This window comes from Peromyscus californicus, unplaced genomic scaffold (genome assembly GCF_007827085.1).
Source record: "Peromyscus californicus insignis strain IS unplaced genomic scaffold, ASM782708v3 Scaffold_12__1_contigs__length_115047231, whole genome shotgun sequence".
Classification (NCBI taxonomy): domain Eukaryota; kingdom Metazoa; phylum Chordata; class Mammalia; order Rodentia; family Cricetidae; genus Peromyscus; species Peromyscus californicus.
In genome coordinates, this window is record NW_026294413.1 from 86,646,889 (window position 1) to 86,665,312 (window position 18,424).

General features: G+C 44.9%; 1 protein-coding gene and 1 pseudogene across 1 annotated transcript in view; both read right to left on the bottom strand.

Moving 5' to 3' along the window:
* The window catches only part of Rft1 (RFT1 homolog), a 41,618-nt gene extending 30,671 nt beyond the window's left edge, over positions 1–10,947 (bottom strand). Inside the window, exons 1-5 of the mRNA XM_052733746.1 lie at positions 10,839–10,947; positions 5,459–5,544; positions 3,605–3,721; positions 2,372–2,561; positions 852–953 (exon numbers count right to left, since the gene is read on the bottom strand). Of these exons, the coding sequence (XP_052589706.1) occupies positions 852–953; positions 2,372–2,561; positions 3,605–3,721; positions 5,459–5,544; positions 10,839–10,901 (558 nt within the window). The 5' untranslated portion in view covers positions 10,902–10,947. The remainder of the gene's footprint in view (positions 1–851; positions 954–2,371; positions 2,562–3,604; positions 3,722–5,458; positions 5,545–10,838) is intronic.
* LOC128107618 (small nuclear ribonucleoprotein E-like) lies at positions 5,551–10,832 on the bottom strand (annotated as a pseudogene).
* Positions 10,948–18,424: the final 7,477 nt, after the last annotated feature.

Sequence of the window (18,424 nt, forward strand, 5' to 3'; positions counted from 1 at the left end):
AAAAATAAAACAAAACAAAATAAAAAACCTACAAACCACTTTATATGTCTTTTTGATATATGGTAAATATCTGATCTTAGGCTTCATTTTTATTTACTTTAATTTTATTCGTTTTTATTTATTTACTTAGGTTTTTCAGACAAGGTCTCTCTATGTAGTCTTGAACTCTATGTAGGCACTGAACTCACAGAAATTCGCCTGCCTCTGTGTCTTGAGTGCTGGGATTAAAGGTGTGCACCACCATGCCCAGCTTTAGGCTTCATTTTTGAAAACAGTATTTTCACTCTAGCAGTATCTGTATTAGAGCTAGAACTAGGGACCTAAAATGTAACATGGAGCTAAAATGGCTGAAACGGAAAATGTACTTGCTTGGACTTGAGTCACTCTCTCTGAATTATGGGAGATTTCAATCTAAGTTTAAAACACACTCGGCAGAGTTTCCTCCTATTCTGCAAACCGCTGATTGAAATTCAAGGAAAATAATACACATACAATTTGATTCCCACCCCACCCCCTCATTTCCCACCCCCACCCAGCCCCTACTCCTCCATAAGACTATTATACAATCAAAGATCAGTTTGATATGGACCTGCCCACAGAATGTCTAAAAGGAGTTTTTGATGTGGACAATTGGAAAGTGTATGACCTTCCCCAGGTCCCTAAGGACACTAGTGGTGCCACTGTGTGAAACAGGATGGATATAGCAGCTGGAGAAGTGGTAGCCAGCCAAAATTCTGGAGTTTCCAACTGTCCCCACAAGTATGAATCCTGTGAGCATAAAACACATGCCAGTGGAACAAGAAGGGAAAACAGAAATGTCCATCATGTACAGAGTAAAGCATGATTCTCACCTGAGCCAGAGAAAAAATGTATAGACCCCAGTGAGGCAGCCACAGCACCAGAAAAGCTGTCAGAACACTCCGGAGGATAACTGACATGCTCTCAGCAAGTACCTGCACACAGAGGTAAAGGTGCAATATTATCGAAGAGTAAGCAGGAAAAGGCCTAGCAAGCACAGAATTCAGCATGGTGGTTACCCTGGAAGAGGGCATGGGGCATGTTTAGACATAAGCATCAATAGTAATGCTTTATTTCTTGGGATGGGTGGGTAGTTCATTCATCTTCAGTATGTTATGCCTTAAGATATAATACGTATATTTGCTACTATGCATTAATTAAATAATGTATTTTTGAAAAGGAAAAGAAACACCAATATTAGCATACAACTAAACAAGATCATTAAAAAAATCTGAAATATTTTATAGAGCTCCTAAATTTTAATTCTATTATCTTGCTTATTACAAAACCTGTTTTTCCCTTATAATATATATAGGTAACCCCCCCCCCATCCCCAGGGCTGTATGTCTGTGTTCAATGCATCCATATATGTGTGTGTGCACAGCAGGTACATTGTGTTGGCACATGGGGACCAGTGACCAAGGTCAGGTGTCTCCCTCTATGGCCCTCCACCTTATGTTTTGAGACAGAATCTCTCACTGGACCTGGAGTTCAGTGACTGGCTAGGCTGGCTGGACAGCAGGACCTAAGATCCTCCTGTCTCTGCCTCTCCAAGGCTGGGATTACAGGCATGGCTTATAATACGGGTTAAGGGACAGTAAGTCAGGTCTTCATTCTTGTACAGCAAGCATTTCACCGACTGAACCAGCTCCCTAGCACCCACCTGCTTTTGAGATAAAATCTTGTTATGTAGCCCAGACTAGCCTTGATATACCATCTTCCTGCCTCAGTCGCTGGAGTACTGGGATTGTATGTGTTCACCATCACGACTCAGTTGGCAGGAACAAACTTTAGCACAGCCTATCTGACAAACTTAAGATAACAAATGTATCACGTTACCCTTTTCTAATTAGTTCTCTACAATCAAATCTAGAAAAGTCATTCTCTCCTATAAAAAGCTTTCTAAAAATATCACACATCTGAAGGCTGGAGAGATGGCTCGGTGGTTAAGAGCACTGACTGCTCTTCCAGAGGACCCAGGTTCAGTTCCCGGCACCCACACAGCGGCTCACAACTGTCAGTAGCTCCAGTTCCCGGGGAACTAACCCTCTCTTCTGGCCTCCAGAAGCACCAGGCACCTAGCTAGTGCATAGACACACATGTATACAAAATACCCATACATATAAAAGTAAATAGATAGATAGATAGATAGATAAACAAACTGCAGTTCCAGGCATGCTGGCACACACCTTTAATCCCAGCACTTGGAAGGCACAGGCAGGTGGATCTCTGTCAGTTCCAAGCCAGCCAGGGCTACGTAGTGAGACTCTGACCAAAAACAGTCACTAATAACAACAAAACCCCACACTTTCCCTCACTGCTCACCTTTCCCATTCACAAGAAGTTCACTGACCTTGAGCTTGACAAACATATGTGCTTGTGCCAAGACCCAGAAAGGCTCTCCCACAAGTTCCACCACTGCTGAGAGACCAAAGAACACCACTCCAGCTCCATAGTAGGGGACCACATTTGGATCAGGCACTTCAAGCAACTGCAACCAGACCCAGCCCAAGAGTAAGGACCAAAATACACCCAGGGGGACACTAGAAGAATAGAAAAGATGTTTTTTAGTACACAAACTTTTGTCTTAAGTATAAAAATGCATTAAAATAGTAATATTGAGTGGAAATAATAGGCATAATAAAAATAATTTCCACAATAAGAAGCTGTTAGTAGGGAATGCAGGCATCACCCACATGCCTGGCTCTCTAACTGAACGCTTTATCTCACTGCACCTCACAGTGATCCCCAGTCATTATCCCCACTCAGAAGGAAACCGAGGCTGAAAGGGACTGGTAATTAGGCCAAGAACAGAAGCGGGACCCAATCCTGATCGAACTCCAAAGCCTGCACTATATCCACGGGCTTAGACTAAGTCCATAAGGAAAATTTCCAGAAACAACCTGTTTGTTGCCTGTGCGTAGAATGGCTGACAGATGTTATACAAATGGCTTTTGTACCCCAAATAACCAACAGTCCCCAGCATGGAACTCATTTCATGTGTGTATCCAGGGCACTTAAATATAACGCCACAGCTGGCAGTCATTTTGCTAACGAAATGAACACTTGCCGGCCCTTCTGACAGGCATTTCTGTGAGGCAACAGAGTTATGCAAGGGCGGCATTGGGAAACACCCCCACCACCAGCCTCTCAGCAGGGTTCTACTGAAGAAAATCATTCTAATTTTCAGCTGGCATACTTGGTCTACAAGAACATTCTGAAGACTTGAAGGAAGGTGTAAGGAAAGTCTTACCAGACCTTTTAAAATGCTAAAAACAAACAAACAAACAAAAAAAGTAGTTGCGAAAAGCTCAAAAGAAACTATAGGGCAAAGAGATTAGGAATAAAGAGTGGAGCAGGAAGCCAGGAACCCCCAAGCCCCACCCTGAACCCCCACCCCCTACCGGAGAGAAGACCAAGTAAGAAACATCTCCAACTCAGACAGACACTCTCCCTTCCTGCTGCTAAAATTATGACCCAAAACCCAGTCTGGAGACTGTCAGCTCTGGGCAGGATCCGTCATTTCACTGTAACACTCTTGGCATGTGTGTTCTTAGAACTTGTCATTTGCTAAAGTACAACTCACGTTAGCCACAGGAGGTTGAGGGTCTGACTCCAGTCCCGCTGGGCACCCCCACTCAGACAGGCTCTCCGGAAGGCTTCCCTGGCCAGGAAGACGGTTGTTGAGTAAAGCAGGGTTAGTCTACAAAGCAAATGTAGAATTGGTAAGGCTGCCAGGCTTGTCTTTAATTTGTTATTGAAAGAACCTTTAAGATTTTTCCAACAACAGGAACAAGAAAAGATATTGGTCATAAACCAATGGTTATCCTGTGATTCCAACTACATGGGAGGCTGAGGCAGGAAGACAAGTTCAAGGCCAGCCTGAACAACTCAGTGAGACCTTATCTCAAAATAAAAGTAGAAAGGAGACTAAGGATATGGCTCAGCCGTGCAGCACTTGACTAGCATGTGTAAAGCACCACAGAAGAGACAGAAGGAACCCCAAACCACAGATGGGATGTAGGGCTCCAATGTCTCTTACCAGACCCCTCCCCAAGTCCAATCCACAGGGCAGAGTTAGGACCCAAACAAGGCACACTTGACGCTGTGTGTCCACAGCTACATCTGAGGTGGAAAGTGTGGCAGTGACCTGAGGGTCTGCAGCCTTATGGCTGTGGGCAGAGGTGTGGTCCTGGCCACAAGGAGGAAAGGAGCAGCTTATCACCACTCATAGCAAGGGGACCTCCTAATGACACTGGAGCCTCTGTGCAGAGGTTCCATCACAAGGAGGTGCTAGTCAGAGTTTCAGGACAAACAGCAAAGTAGGCAGCCATTAGAGGGTGCCGCAACCCCCATTCAGAGGGATCTGCCTGAGTACCGCACACCCAGAGAAAAGCAGCTGGTTTACCTGCCTCTACAGCCAGCGGCCTGAGGAGGCTGTTAAGTGCATCCTGCTCCCCATAGCCCATCCAACACTGCAGGTGAGGAGCCAAAGCTGCACCTTGAACAGTGAGGAAGAGCAGGCAAAGACTGGCAAGGAGGCCTTGACAAACCTGGCAGTTTGGGGGAGAACGCATGGGGAGAAAACTCTGCTCCCTCCTTTCTGCTTTTTCAACAGCATCTCTCTGCTTCACCACTGCCTCCTGAGACTGTGAACCCTACCTGGCACAAAGCTCCAGGTGACTGCTCTGCCAATCCCAAATTGGAGAACTGCCATTAGGCTCTTTGAAAAATGTTGTGAAGTGTTTGGTTGGTAAATACCAGGCATGAAATTCTGTCTCGAACATACTGTCTTGTTTATCAGGATATGAAGACACACCTGAGAAGCTGAGCTATTCTAAGACATCATTTCATTCGTTTTTGTGTCATTTGGGAAGACAAAGTAAGTGTGGGTGTCGTCGAGCAGAGAAGACACACGCTGAGTCTAAGACAGAACAAGGTCACTTTCCACAGAATCAATCACAAGGATTCAAGCTCTGATCCCAGCTACAGGATCTCAACTCCAAAATCACTGAGGCGGAAGGAAGTGAAGGTGGCTGGCTGTTCCAGCCCTGCAATTATGAGGCACATCCTCACGAACTACAGAATTCTTGCTTCCTGTGCTGTCAGCAGGACGAGAACACTGGATTATACCTGAGACAGGGTTTGCAATGAGTTACTCCCACTCTTCTCCTGGGTTCTAAGAGCAGAAAAACCGGAAGAGCTGGGGGAGAAATGTGCATGTGGAGGCTGCTAATGGAAAACGCTGCATGAGTCCATTAAACACAGCAGGGCCCTCTCATCCCCCACCCTGAACTTCTCTTCAGCCCACTGCTAAAAGGCTCTGCTACTGGGAAAGGTATATGATTCTAAAATCTGAGGGTGGCACACGGGTACAATCTGAGAAAAACTGTGATTCGTAATGAGAGTTGTGGACAGGGCCAGGGTGCGTTCCTCTTACCTGACATTCACTATGCCCACGATCTCCTTTGACAGGAAGCGAAGAATAAATGCATTCAAGACAAAGGTGATTAATCGAAACAATACCTGGAAGACAATACATGAGTTATGGTGGGATTTACTGAAATGAGGACCAGGTTGCTGTCCTTCCCAACATGATAACACACAGCAGCTCTGCTATGGAGACTCTTCTCCAAGATTCTCACTTACCTCACCTGGTTTCTGTGAACTGGAATTCCTTAAAGGCTCTCACCATCCTGAGCAGTGGGCAAAGAACCCAGGAAGCTATTTGGGAGTTTCCCTTATTTACTAACGGGATAGAGAAACCTGGACAAATTGAATCTTCAAGCTCAAAGTCAAGGAGACAGACACAACTGCAATCATGGCTCACATTATCCAGGGCCCTTCCTAATACCTTCTCCAGACGTACTCAGCCTACAGCCAATGGGCCACTGGAGTCCCAAGATAGCTAGAGATGCTGCCCAACACACTTCTGGATGACAACGTCAGAAGACTGGCCACTCCCAAATCCCATTTAGAAACTCAACACACAGAAACAAGAGCCTACAGAGTAGTAGAATAGGCTCACTAGAAATCTGGGATCTAATTTCTTTCTTCTCTGCCTGGAATATCTAGGGAATTCCAAGGACATTTAATCTTTTTGAAATTTGATTTTCTTAGTTACACAGGAGAAATACTATGTTTATTGAATACTCCCTTTCCAGAGAAGAGTTGATGCAACTTTTCAATAACAATTGTAGTAATAAGATAATGTAAAATGGGAGTGGGAAAACAGGCTATTGCCATTTAACAGGGACACATTCTAAGACTTTCAAACCTGTCCATTAAAGAAAACCACCTAGGAGCTGGGCAGGGCAGGACAGTGGTGGCTCACACCTTTAATCCCAGCACTTGGGAGGCAGAGGCAGGTGGATCTCTGAGTTTGAGGCCAGTCTGGTCTACAGAGTGAGTTCCAGGACAGACAGCCTAGGCTACACAGAGAAACCCTGCCACAAAAAGCAAAAAAAAAAAAAAAAAGAAAGAAAGAAAAGAAAACCAAGAACCTACAATTAAATGGGGCTCCCAAATGGAGCTGTTGAATAGGATGTAAGTCTCACTCATGGTCTCTCCTCATTCCAGTCACAAATGACAAATCAATTCAGTGTTAAGTTGCTCATGGTTACTCATATATACATGGCTGCCATTTTGGAAGAGCCAATCAGTGTAGACTAGAGGATTACTATGGTCTGAAAATCTCTTGGCCATTAACACTATTCCTAAAGTATTACCAGTGCCAAGATTATCACCATGTTTATGGAGCCACAGATGATCTTTTCTATCTGACAGAAGCTCTGTAGACTCTTAGAAACATGTCAGTTCATATATATACGCCAAATTCTACACTCAGTGCTGGTGGCGGGAAACCAATTCATAGACTTATTAAAGTCCTCAGCTGAGTCTCAACCCATCACTTAGCTCTTAAATGCATGCATCATCTTCTAATTTTTACAAGCCTCAATCTTCTCTGTCAAGTGAGGCTAAATATCTCATAAGGTTGATTACAAGACTAAAATAAGATTATAGAAGTGAAAGCATTTTTAATGTATAAATTAAAGGTAATAAAAATGTACCCTGTGACTGGCTCAGAATTAAGACTCACAAATTACATAATAAAATGCAGTTGCAAAGCTACCATAAGTATCAGCAATATAACTTAAGGAAGCATAGAAGACTGAACTAAAGCAACCAAGGAATTGTATTTTATGACTATTCTAAAAATCCATATATACAATTATAAAGCCCATCATTTTGTACAACATATATGCTGATGACAAATTGTACATTTGCCAGGCGGTGGTGGCGCACGCCTTTAATTCTAGCACTCGGGAGGCAGAGCCAGGCGGATCTCTGTGAGTTCAAGGCCAGCCTGGGCTACAGAGTGAGTTCCAGGAAAGGCACCAAAGCTACTCAGAGAAACCCTGTCTCAGAAAAAAAAAAACCAACAACAACAACAACAAAAACCATGTACATTTAGAAAGTTATTATTGTCCAAGACACTTAAGGTCATATCAGTATCTTCTAATTGTTCTGAATAAAGGTTTGGTCTAATAAAGCTAATAAAGTTTCCTAGGGCTACCCTTTGTTTTAAAGCCACCCAGTGGCCCTTATTAGCAACATACCTTGCATTTACTTTCATAAAGGACTTCACATTTATAAAAGCTTTTTTTTAAAAAAAAAAAAAAACAACCTCACAGCATTTATTGTCACCTGATAATAACATAAGGGCTACTAAAACAATATGAATAAATCTCGGACTGTGCTCCCAGCAGCAGACACCTTTAAAAACACTACATGTCCTCTTCAACCTCTTCAACTTCTCGAGTGCTTGCCAGTTTCTAGTTGGAAACACTCTGGAGCCGAGTAATATTGTCTCCTTTCAGCATGATCCCACCCAGTTGTTTCCTTGACTTTGTTTTAGAGTGAATTTCTTCTGCGTCATCTAATACGAGTTCATGTACTCATCAAAGCCAACAATACAACCCTCTATCCGCATATTCACTTGCTCATACAGCCAGACCTGAATCTGAGACCTATTTTGCAAGTATCTGAAGATGAGGTTGATGGGCTGCACCATCACCTCCTGCACCTTCTGGCCCTGGCCGCGGTACGCCATGGTGGAAATCACAAAGACCACACGGGTAGGAAGACCACCTGGGAAAGCCTTATAAAAGCTTTTACATTTGTTAATTATTTGACCCTTAAAAACAACCAAGCGGGCTACTCATGGTGGCACAAACCTTTAATCCCAGCATTCGCAAGGCAGAACTAGGCCAGCCTCTTTGAGTTTGAGACTGAGACCAGTCTGGTCTACCTGGAGAATTCTAGTCTAGCCCGAGCTCAATAGTGAGACCCTGACTCAATAGCAAAACAACAACAAAAGCCAACCAGGGCTGAAAATACAGCTCAGTGATAAGACTTGCTTAGAGCATGTGGTGCTCTAGGTTCAACTCCCAACACCAAACAACAACCAGGCAAACGTGCCCGAAGCAAAACACAGAATGAAAGGATCCGCCTAATAACAAACAGCAAACAAATGGCCCAGTTCAATTTTACAGTTAAGTCATTGGACTCCTACTCCTGCGTGTCTTCTATAACCTGTTTCTTTTCTGTATGGAAAAGGAAACACTATGTGTAACACAACAGAAGTCATGTATACTGTGAAATGGGGAAACAAGAGCAGGAGGGGGGGGGGGTCTGTGGTTGGTATGTAAAAAGAAGAGAAAATTCATTATTAATAAAAAGGAAAAAAAAGGATGCAATGATCCCAAGGACACTATGCAGGCAGCTTTTTCTCCTGCCTGCCTTCAGCCAGAATCACATGGTGATAATTTTCTCCTCAGTGTAATCAAGTCTCTGGGAACAGAGTTTCATACCTGTGTCTTAATGGGCACTACTTCGAAGGACATAAATTATTTAAGCATTTAAGACGTGGAAATAATGGATTTTTTTGTTTGTCTCATAACCCAATAAAACCATGTTGACAAAGTGGAAAAAAAAGAAAAAGAAAACAAAGAACTAGACAAATGGAGTTAAACAGAGTAGCCAACATTCATTCAGCACATAGGTGTGCAAGTGTTTTTCTATATCCTTTACGTAGCTTACCATATTTCATCCCTACACTGCATTCACAAACTTACCACACTAAGAGAAGCGGCTAACATTGAGAAGCACCCTGTAATGTGCCAGGACATAACAGGACTTCATCTCATCTTCCTAAGGACCCTGTAAGGCTGTATTACCGCTCTCATTCGAAATGAGGACGCTGCTGGGGTGGTGGTGCATGCCTGTCACCCCAGCACTTTGTAAACGGAAGCAAGAGTATCAAGAATGCAAGACCAGCCTAGGCTACATAGCAATACCTTTTCTCAAAAATAAAATAAATTAAAAAAAAATTAAAAAGCCAGGAGTAATGGTACATGCCTATAAACCCAGCACTCAGGAGGCAGAGGCAGAATAGATCTCCAAGTTCCAGGCCAGCTTGGTCTAGACAGTGAGTTCCAGGACAGCCAGGGAGGCATAGAGAGATCCTGTCTCAAAAACAAACAAACAAACAAACAAAAAACAACTTGATGCTCAGAAAAAGCCAAGCAATTTTATTTTGCTTTAGCTTTTTTTTTTTTTAATTTTATTTTTTATTTGAAACAGGGTCTCGACATATAGCCTTAGCCTAGCTGGAGCTCAACTGGCCTTGAACTCACAGAGAACCACTCACCCCTACCTCCTGAGTGTTGGAATTAAAGGCCACTGTACCTAACCCAAGTAATTCTTATCTTAAAAACAGTCATCTAACCTGTCTAACTCGGCCAGGTTCTCTTTCCTAACCTCTTGGTGCCTAAGATAATGGTGAAGGAAGATTCTGGACTCCTGTGCAGTTGGATGGATAAGCTGGAGAATAAGGCATTGAGAAAAACGGGGAATTTGACTTAGAAGAATTGACTAGTAGGGCAGAAAGAATCTTTAGATACTATTTGGATCACTGGTTCTCAACCTTCCTAACACAGCAACCCTTTAATACAGTTCCTTGTGTTGTGGTGACCTCCCCCCAACCATAAAATTATTTTCATTGCTACTTCATAACTGTAATCTTGCTACTGTTATGAATCGTAATGTAAATATTTTTGGAGATAGAGGTTTGCCAAAGGGTTTGACCCCATTGGTTGAAGACCGCTGATTTAGATGAACTGACAAGTGTCATCTGAAAAAAAAAAAAAAAGTCACAAATAGCCTGTCCAAGGACACACAGAAAATGCAGTTTATTAAGTGCACACTAGGATTGAGGTACTGTACTAAGTGAGCTTATTCAAATGATCCCAAAGAATACTTGCAAATTGCTTTCTGAATTAGATACTATTGTCCTCATTCTGTCAACAAGTAGCTAAGGTTGCGGAGCTGAAGTGATTTGTTCTGGGTCACGCAGCAAGTACTGCCTGAACCCAAATCCCTGTTCTTAGCTATGCCATATGGTCTCTCTAAATTCAATGCGAATCAGAACTGATGAAAGGTGTTTGATAACCAAGAATGGAACACACAAGAAATGAACCCCTTAAAGTCTCAGAATCTTGAGCACTAAGTAGCCTCTGCTTCTACCATTTGATTGACCTGTCTCTTACTGCTACATGAAGTGCAATCTTCAGAAAGGAAACAGCATGTTTGTAGTCATTCAGTCAAGACTCCGACCGCAGTCTCCCAACTCCTAGACCCGCCGCCCCTCCCCGCCGCGTGGTTTCCTATGGAACCCCCGGTAGCGCGGGGAACCCAGGACAGCTTCCCCTCGAGGTTTGGGGGCGGAACCACGCGCTGGAGCTGGCACAGCAGAATACCTGCAGCAGGAGACCCGAGGAGGCCAAGCGGGCTGCCTGGCCCAGCACCTCTTGGCTACCCATGGCCTCAGTGCCACGGTTCAGAGGCGGAAACGCAGCTCGCGCCCGCTCCGACGCGGAAAGATGGCGTCACGGACAGGCTCGCTCCTGATTGGGGACTTTGACGGCGGGGGCGGGGCACAAGAAGCTGCGTGTCCAAGCAACTTGCTAGGCTGTCTTAGTCGCGTTTTGCTCTTGTTTGGTTTTGGTTTTTTTTTCATTTTCTTTTTCTTTCTTTCTTTTTTTTTTTTCCTTTTTGTTGTTGCTGTTGTTGTTTCGAGAGTGTTAAACTTCGGACCCTGTAGTCCATGTCGGCCTAGAACTTGCAGCAGGACGCTGGGATTACTGGGGTGCATCCCCAGACCTAACTGTTGTCTTTTGGTTTGTGTGTTGGTTTTGGCTTGATTTTTTTTTTTTTTTTTTTTTGAGGTAGCGTCTCATTATGTAGCTCTGGCTAGCCTGGAACTCGATGTGTAGACCGGGCTTGCCTCGAACTCAGTGATCCACTTGCCTCTGGCTCCCAAGTGCAGGGATTGCAGCTGTTATTTTGAAATAAGGTCTTGCTGTGTAGCCAGGGCTGGCCTGGAATTCACTGACAGAGTCTAGGATGGCCTTGAACTCCTGATCCTCCTGTTTCCAGCTCCCAGGTGATGAGATTCCAATAGACCACCGCACCAAGCTGGCATCTTCTTTGTTTGTGTTTTGGTTTTCTACCTAAATATTTGTTTATGGATAGTGTAGGTGTGTGTATATCAGAGAACAACTCTCAGGAGTCCGTTATATCCACCTTTGCATGGGTTCTGGGATCAAACTCGGATGGGCAAGTTTATATGGCAAGCACTTAACCTGCAGAGCCAATTTGCTAGCCTGTTTAATGTTCTTCCCTGCCCCACTCCCTAGTACTGGGGATTGAACCTAGGGCTTCGTTCGTGCAAGGCAAGTGCTCTACCACAGAGGTTACAGCCCCTGCCCTCTCTTTTGGATGAAAGTTGTTTCCTTTTATGAATGTGTCTCTCTTGCAAATAAATCAAATTCTGTGGCCAGTCTTAGAAGATGGTGTCATAGGCTGAGAGTGGTTACTTAACATTCATGAAACCCTAGGTTCATTCCCAGCACCACATATTCCTACCCTGGTGGTTTATACCTGAACTCCAACACACAGGGTGAAAGCTGGAGGATCAGAAGTTCAAGGTTATCCTTAGCCAGCCTAGGCTACAGAAGACCCTGTCTCAAAACAAAGCGAAGAAAAACAAACCATGGTGTCAGGGGAACAAAGCACTCAGCAGAGATTCATTAGTCTGGCCATTGGCTCTCACACAAATATATTCACAGCACCCTTCCCCCAGTTAGGCTGAACAGGACTTCTCCCCATTTTGCAGAGGAAGAACTGAGGACCGAAAGTTGGACACAGCGTTTTCATGTATGTGATTTTGTAGAGACCTTCCCAAAGCTCTGATACTTGGGCCCAGTTGTCAGAGAGGAGGAAAGTAAGCCTTGGAGGTATAATATGCCTTGTTCAAATCCATCCACACAGCACAGGCCTGGGCAGAATGGATCAGAGTCAAAGAACAGACTAGAAGCACTTTATACACTTTTTGCAAAGTCTCCAACATACATGATCATCTTTTTCTAACCTCTTAAGCCTTCCTTGGTCTCAACTTCTTTTCACATTTCACATCATCACTATATCAGTACATTTTAGATCCTCCAATTTGGAGCGCTTAATCACAACACTCGGGAGGCAACCATATCTTTGTGAGTATGAAGCTAGCCTGGTCTACATAGCAAGTTCCAGACTAGGCAGGATCACATAATGAAATTCTGTCTCAAAACAAACGAACAAATGAAAAACCTGGAACCCTTACCATTCCTCCAAGAGGCCCCGTCTGGTTTTTCTTAGTTTCTGTCACCTTCTCTGCCTAAATCTCTTCCCTGGCAGTGCTTTTTGCCTTCCTAGGGCTCTGATCCTGACTCCTAAACTACCTATAGTCAGTACTTGCTATGGACTAAATGTCTGTGTCTCCTCAAAATTCATGTAATGAGTGGTCGCATTAGGAGAGTACTTGGGAAGTAATTAGGCCACCAAGGTGTAGCCTTTATGGCGGGACCAGTGGCTGTATGAAGAAGCTATTTGAGGGATGGGGCTCAGAGATACAGTGCTTGCCTGTCATGTGCATACACGTGGTTTGACCCTCAGCACCTAAAAAAATGTATTTGAGAGAAATGGTTTCTCTGTTCATTGTGAAAGGACACAGCAAGAAGCTGGCCATTTACAAACCAGGAAGAGTCCCCTCACCAGAACCAAACCGGCTGGCACCCTGATCTTGGACATCTAGGCTCCAGGATTGGAGAAATAAATTTCTGTCATTTAAGTGTCCCAGTCTATGATATTTTGTTACATCAGCTCAAGCTGACTATGATAGCGCCTTAAAGCACTTTGTACTCGTGTATAGATCTTTGAATAGTCTGTATTACAGTGGAGAGATGAAAATATGCATCTCTATTTAACTGGCCTGGGAGCTTCAAGTAGGCAGGAGTCAGCCCAGCAGGATTTGCCTGCTACAGTACTGGCAGAGAACATTCCTAAACTCTCATAAATGTCTCCTGGCATACCATTGTTGCTACTGCAGCTGAACTGCATGGCTCAAAGCCCCTGTGTCCTCATCTTCTCAAATGAAATAAGCTCTGTAGATGGTTGAGACTCCGAACATGAAGTCTTGACCATCAGACAGACTTACCCTTGAATCCCCATTCTGCCACTCACTAACCGGGTGACCCTCTATGTGCTGACTGTTCTGAGTGGAGATATTAGGATTGGGCTTATAGTGCAGTAGTACAGTGACTGCCCAGCATTCGTGAAGGCCTGGGTTTAAGCCCCAGAGTCTATGATATTGATCTAGGGATAGATGTAGACATAAATATCGACATCATCTGTCCTGTTAAGGTAGATATAAGAATTTTAGTAGACAAGTTTGGCCCACAAGGATCTTAAATTCTACTGGGAGACAGACAACAACAACAACAACAACAACAAAACCTGGAGAAAAAAAGCCATAAAATACCAAATCAGAATCAATCACAAAAGAGTAAAACAGACTCCTTGAGAATTCAAGACTACACACAGTGATCACGAAGACAGCTCCTGCCGGCTTCCTCAGGTTTCCTCCCTTCCACTGGCTTCTGTGCCAGGCGACCTCCCTGCCAGGGAAAGCTGATGTGAGCCTCCAATTTCATTACTAAACTGGTGGGAGGTGCCAGGGCTGATGCTAAGCCAGTTGGACTTCCAGGGCAATGGGGCAGGATGGGAGGCTGCCACTGGGTGGAAGGCAGAGTAAAGGTTCAGCTGAGTGGAGGCACCAGGGCTAGGTCATAACAGCCACTAGGTGGCATGGCTTGCTGGGTGAGGGCCCTTCTAGACCAAGGCTTCCTGCTGTCCAGGAAACCTTCAACAGGGCTCCTCCTTGAAACAGAACATCAGCACTCTGCCCCTCACTTGAAAGTGGGGCAGGAGAAGGCCGCTGTGATCCTAACGGTCCACATTGTTGAGTCTACAGAGCAGCGTGCTGGATCCTGTACTTTCATGATCACACTGAACTCCTCTAGCAGTCCAACAAGACCGTTGTCCCCTCTATTTTACAGACCAGGAAACAGACTTGGCAAAGGTCAGGGATTTGTTGGAGGAGTAGTGATTGGAAGTGCCAGAATGTGAACTGAGCAGTATGGCTGTCAGTCCCATAATCAAGATTACACCAGAGGATTGACCCATTGTCGCTTCTGATTCCTGGGCTCCACTTCGGCAGCTATGATTCGGGAAGGGTTCTAGAATCTGCATTGTTTTTTGTGGTGTTTGTCTGTTTGTTTTGCCTTTGGCACAGAGTCTTACTCTGTAGCCCGGGCTGTCCTGGAACTTACTATATTACCTTGATTGGTTATGATGTACTGGACAAAACTCTGGGAAGTACTGCCTGAGGGTGGATCTTCAGGCACCTTGAGAAATCTGCTCCAGTGGTCTGGAGCATCTGTCTGCCCAAAGTGGGCAAAATGAGTCCTGAGATCTGTCATGGGCTTGTTCAACCCCCCAATCGGCCATGCTCCTGGGGCTAGTGGTCAGGATATCAGTGCCTAGAGACAGTGCCTAAATGAGAGTCTTAGAGAACATCTGTGCCAGGAATTATGCACACAATAGTCCCTGGCTCCCAGGTCTTTCTATGCAGTGGTGTGTGAAGCTTGAAAAGCAGCCATAAGACCCTGGTTTTGCCTGGCTCCTCTGAAGATTGATTTGTGCAGAGTAGCCTGCAATACCCACGGTATCAATATGGCTCATTCCAGATCTAGTGCTCTGAAGTGGGCATTGGAAGGGGCACAAAAGCAAATCAGCCAATATTACCGCCCTCTCGGGGCTCAGGGGCCTCTCTTGGGAAAAACCCAGAGTGAGAGCAGGCAGACTGAGGTGCTAAAAAGTTGCAAGGGAAACACAGGGACAGGAGTGGGTGGAGAGATGTTTCTGCTGAAGCATCAAGGAAGATTCCCTTCAGGGGGTGTTTTTGAAGGATTAGAGGGACTGATCAAACAGAGGGACATGTAGGGCAGAGAAAGCAGAGCCAGTGAAGCCCAGAGGAGGGTACTTGCTGAGCCTGTGGGTGGACCCAGGAGTTGGCTGTGGCTACCTCTTGGTGCAGAATTCTTGTACCCACCAGCCTGTGGCCAGTGTTGAGCTGGCAGCCCTGAGAACAGCAAGTCCGTGAGGGTGAACACAAGCGTGTGGATGAATACAAATTAAGGGCATGGTGGTGCACATTCGTAATCCCAGCAGTCGGGAGGATAAGGCAGGAGGATTTGCTGTGTGTTTGAAGGAACCTCAGCCGTTTAGTGAGACCTTGTCTCAAGAAACAAAATCAGGGCTGGAAAAATGGTTCAATGGTTAAGAGCACTTACTGCTCTTCCAAAGAGCCTGAGTTCAATTCCCAGCACCCACATGACAGCTCACAATTGTCTGATGCCTTCTTCCGGTGTGCAGATATACTTGTAGACAAAGTACCCATATACATAAAATACATAGATAAATAAATCTTTCAGCCTGGTGCGGTGGCGCACGCCTTTAATCCCAGTACTCGGAAGGCAGAAGCAAGTGGATCTCTGTGAATCCGAGGCCAGCCTGGTCTACAGAGCACCCAGGACAGCCAAGGCTACACAGAGAAACACTGTCTTGAAAAAAAAAATCAGTTACAGGTGTTTATGAATGGGGGCAAGATCAGTGTGAATTTGCATGCTCTACTTGCCAGACTCTGCTTTGAGACAGTGTGCGTGGGTACGTATGTGCACACATATGAATAAGCATATTTGTGAATTTGTCTGTGGATGTGAAAGTCTGAGTGCCAGGTCATATGCAAGCAGTATGAGGAAGTGTGAAGATGAGCATTGTGTATGGCAAATGAGGATGTAGGGTTGAGCACACCTGCAAGCTCATGAAACAGTTGTATACATCTGCAATTTCAGCATGTAGGAAGCTGAGGCAGGATCTTCATGAGTTCAAGGCCAACCTGGGTTACATATCAAGACCTAGCCTCATAAACGAAAAGGTTTACAAAATGTGTACTAGTCTAGCTGTCAGGGTTTTTTGTTTTGTTTTGTTTTTTTCGGTTTTTTTGTTTGTTTGTTTGTTCGGTTGGTTTTTTTTTTTTTTTCGAGACAGGGTTTCTCTGTGTAGCTTTGGAGCCTGTCCTGAAACTCGCTCTGTAGACCAGGCTGGCCTTGAACTCACAGAGATCTGCCTGCCTTTTCCTCCCGAGAGTGCTGGGACTAAAGGCGTGTACCACCACTGCCCGACTAGCTATTAGTTTTTGTTTCTCTGATTCTAGATCTTCATCCAGGCCCTATTTTCTGCATTTTACCTCAACAAATCCTCCCATTCACCTTATAAGGTGGGCTAATTACAAAATATAACTATTCCCATTTTACAGGTGGAGAAACTGAGACTCCAACGGGTGGCAGAGCTGGGATTGAATCCTAGCTGCAGAGCCTCAGAGGTTCCCCTTTACCATTTCCTTCAATTCACTTCTTAGGAATTCAAAAAGTCCCTGGTGAGGAAATGTCCCTGGCCCACTCATAGTTGGTCTGGAAATGGCACAGAGTTCCTCATGGGGTGGTTGGAAAGGAACTGTCCCTGGGGCTTGGCTCTTGAGGCCCAAGGCTACATACATAGAAAGGTCACATGAGGCTGCCCTTGTGTATCAAAAACCCCAAAGAATTTGAATCGGAGTCAGGTGAGGGTTTAGGCCACCCCTCCTCTAAGCACGTGCTAAGTTTCCTGTCCCTTAAAACCACCGTCTGGCTGGGAAGTAGCCCCACTTGCTCCCAGCCCAGTTTCTCAACTGGTGCCCATCACTCCTGGTTTGTGCCTTGCCGAGGATTAAACGTGGTGTTTTATGCATACTGGTCAAGCACTCTACCAACTTTGGTATATCCTTGGAAAAAGCCCAGGGACAGACACCAAGTGCCTCCCGTCCCAGGCCCTGATAACCTGTGGTGGCAACTTGCATCCCTGTCTTTTGTCTCTCGGTGGGTGTGAATTGCCATGTAGGAAGAAGACAAGCGGGGTCACGTAGAACCGTCTCTGTGAGCTTTGGAGATGAACTGATCCGAGCTCAGATGGTCCTCTGTGTCACTGTTTCATGGTCTATAAAACGGAAGCGGCAGTAGAACCTGCCATGTGGCTTATGGTAAGAATTAAACGAGATAATCCAAATGGAAACATCTACATTTCCAGACACATAGAATGAACACGCTCAACAAATACAGGTGATTACCATCAATTTTGTCATATTTACATCAACAGGGCTGACATCGTTTCCTCCCATGAATGATGAAAAACATTGTGTTTGTTAGAATTCCTAGCCACTCCCCCAGCTACATGACCGCATGTGCTGGCAAGATGTTTAGTTAACCCAGGGCCTTATGTCCTACGTAATCCGCCTGCTGCGTGATCATGTAATCTATGCACATGTGTTGCGTAGTTATGTAAGCCCATACGTGCGTGTGCCGAGGGAATCTATAAAAGTGGGTTCCACTTACCCCTCTTCTCTCTTCCTGCATGGTCATTCCCCATAGGCCTATGCACATCCCTTCTGCTCCCTTCCCCTAATAAACTCTTATAAGTGGGTTTTGTTGCACCTTGTGGCTTTTCTCGGTAAACAGTGACGCTTAATAAATAACATTGTGCCGCTTAATAATTAACAGTGTTCCATTCCCATAAAATTATTTTTTGAGACAGGGTCTCAATATGTAGCCCTGGAACTCACTATGTGGATCAGACTGGCCTTGAACTCAGGGATCCCCTGCCTCTCTGCCTTTCAAGTTCTGGGATTAAAGTTGTGCGCCATCGAGCTAGGCCCATAAAGATTCTTTTAACTGGCCTTTCTTTTCCTCATTCCCTCCCTCCCACTTTCCTTATTTCCTTCCTTCTCTTTCTGCCTCTTGTTCTTTCTCAGGCTCACTTTGCTGGCGTATAATTTTTGTATGGCTGCTCCACATTCGTGGTTGATGGACGT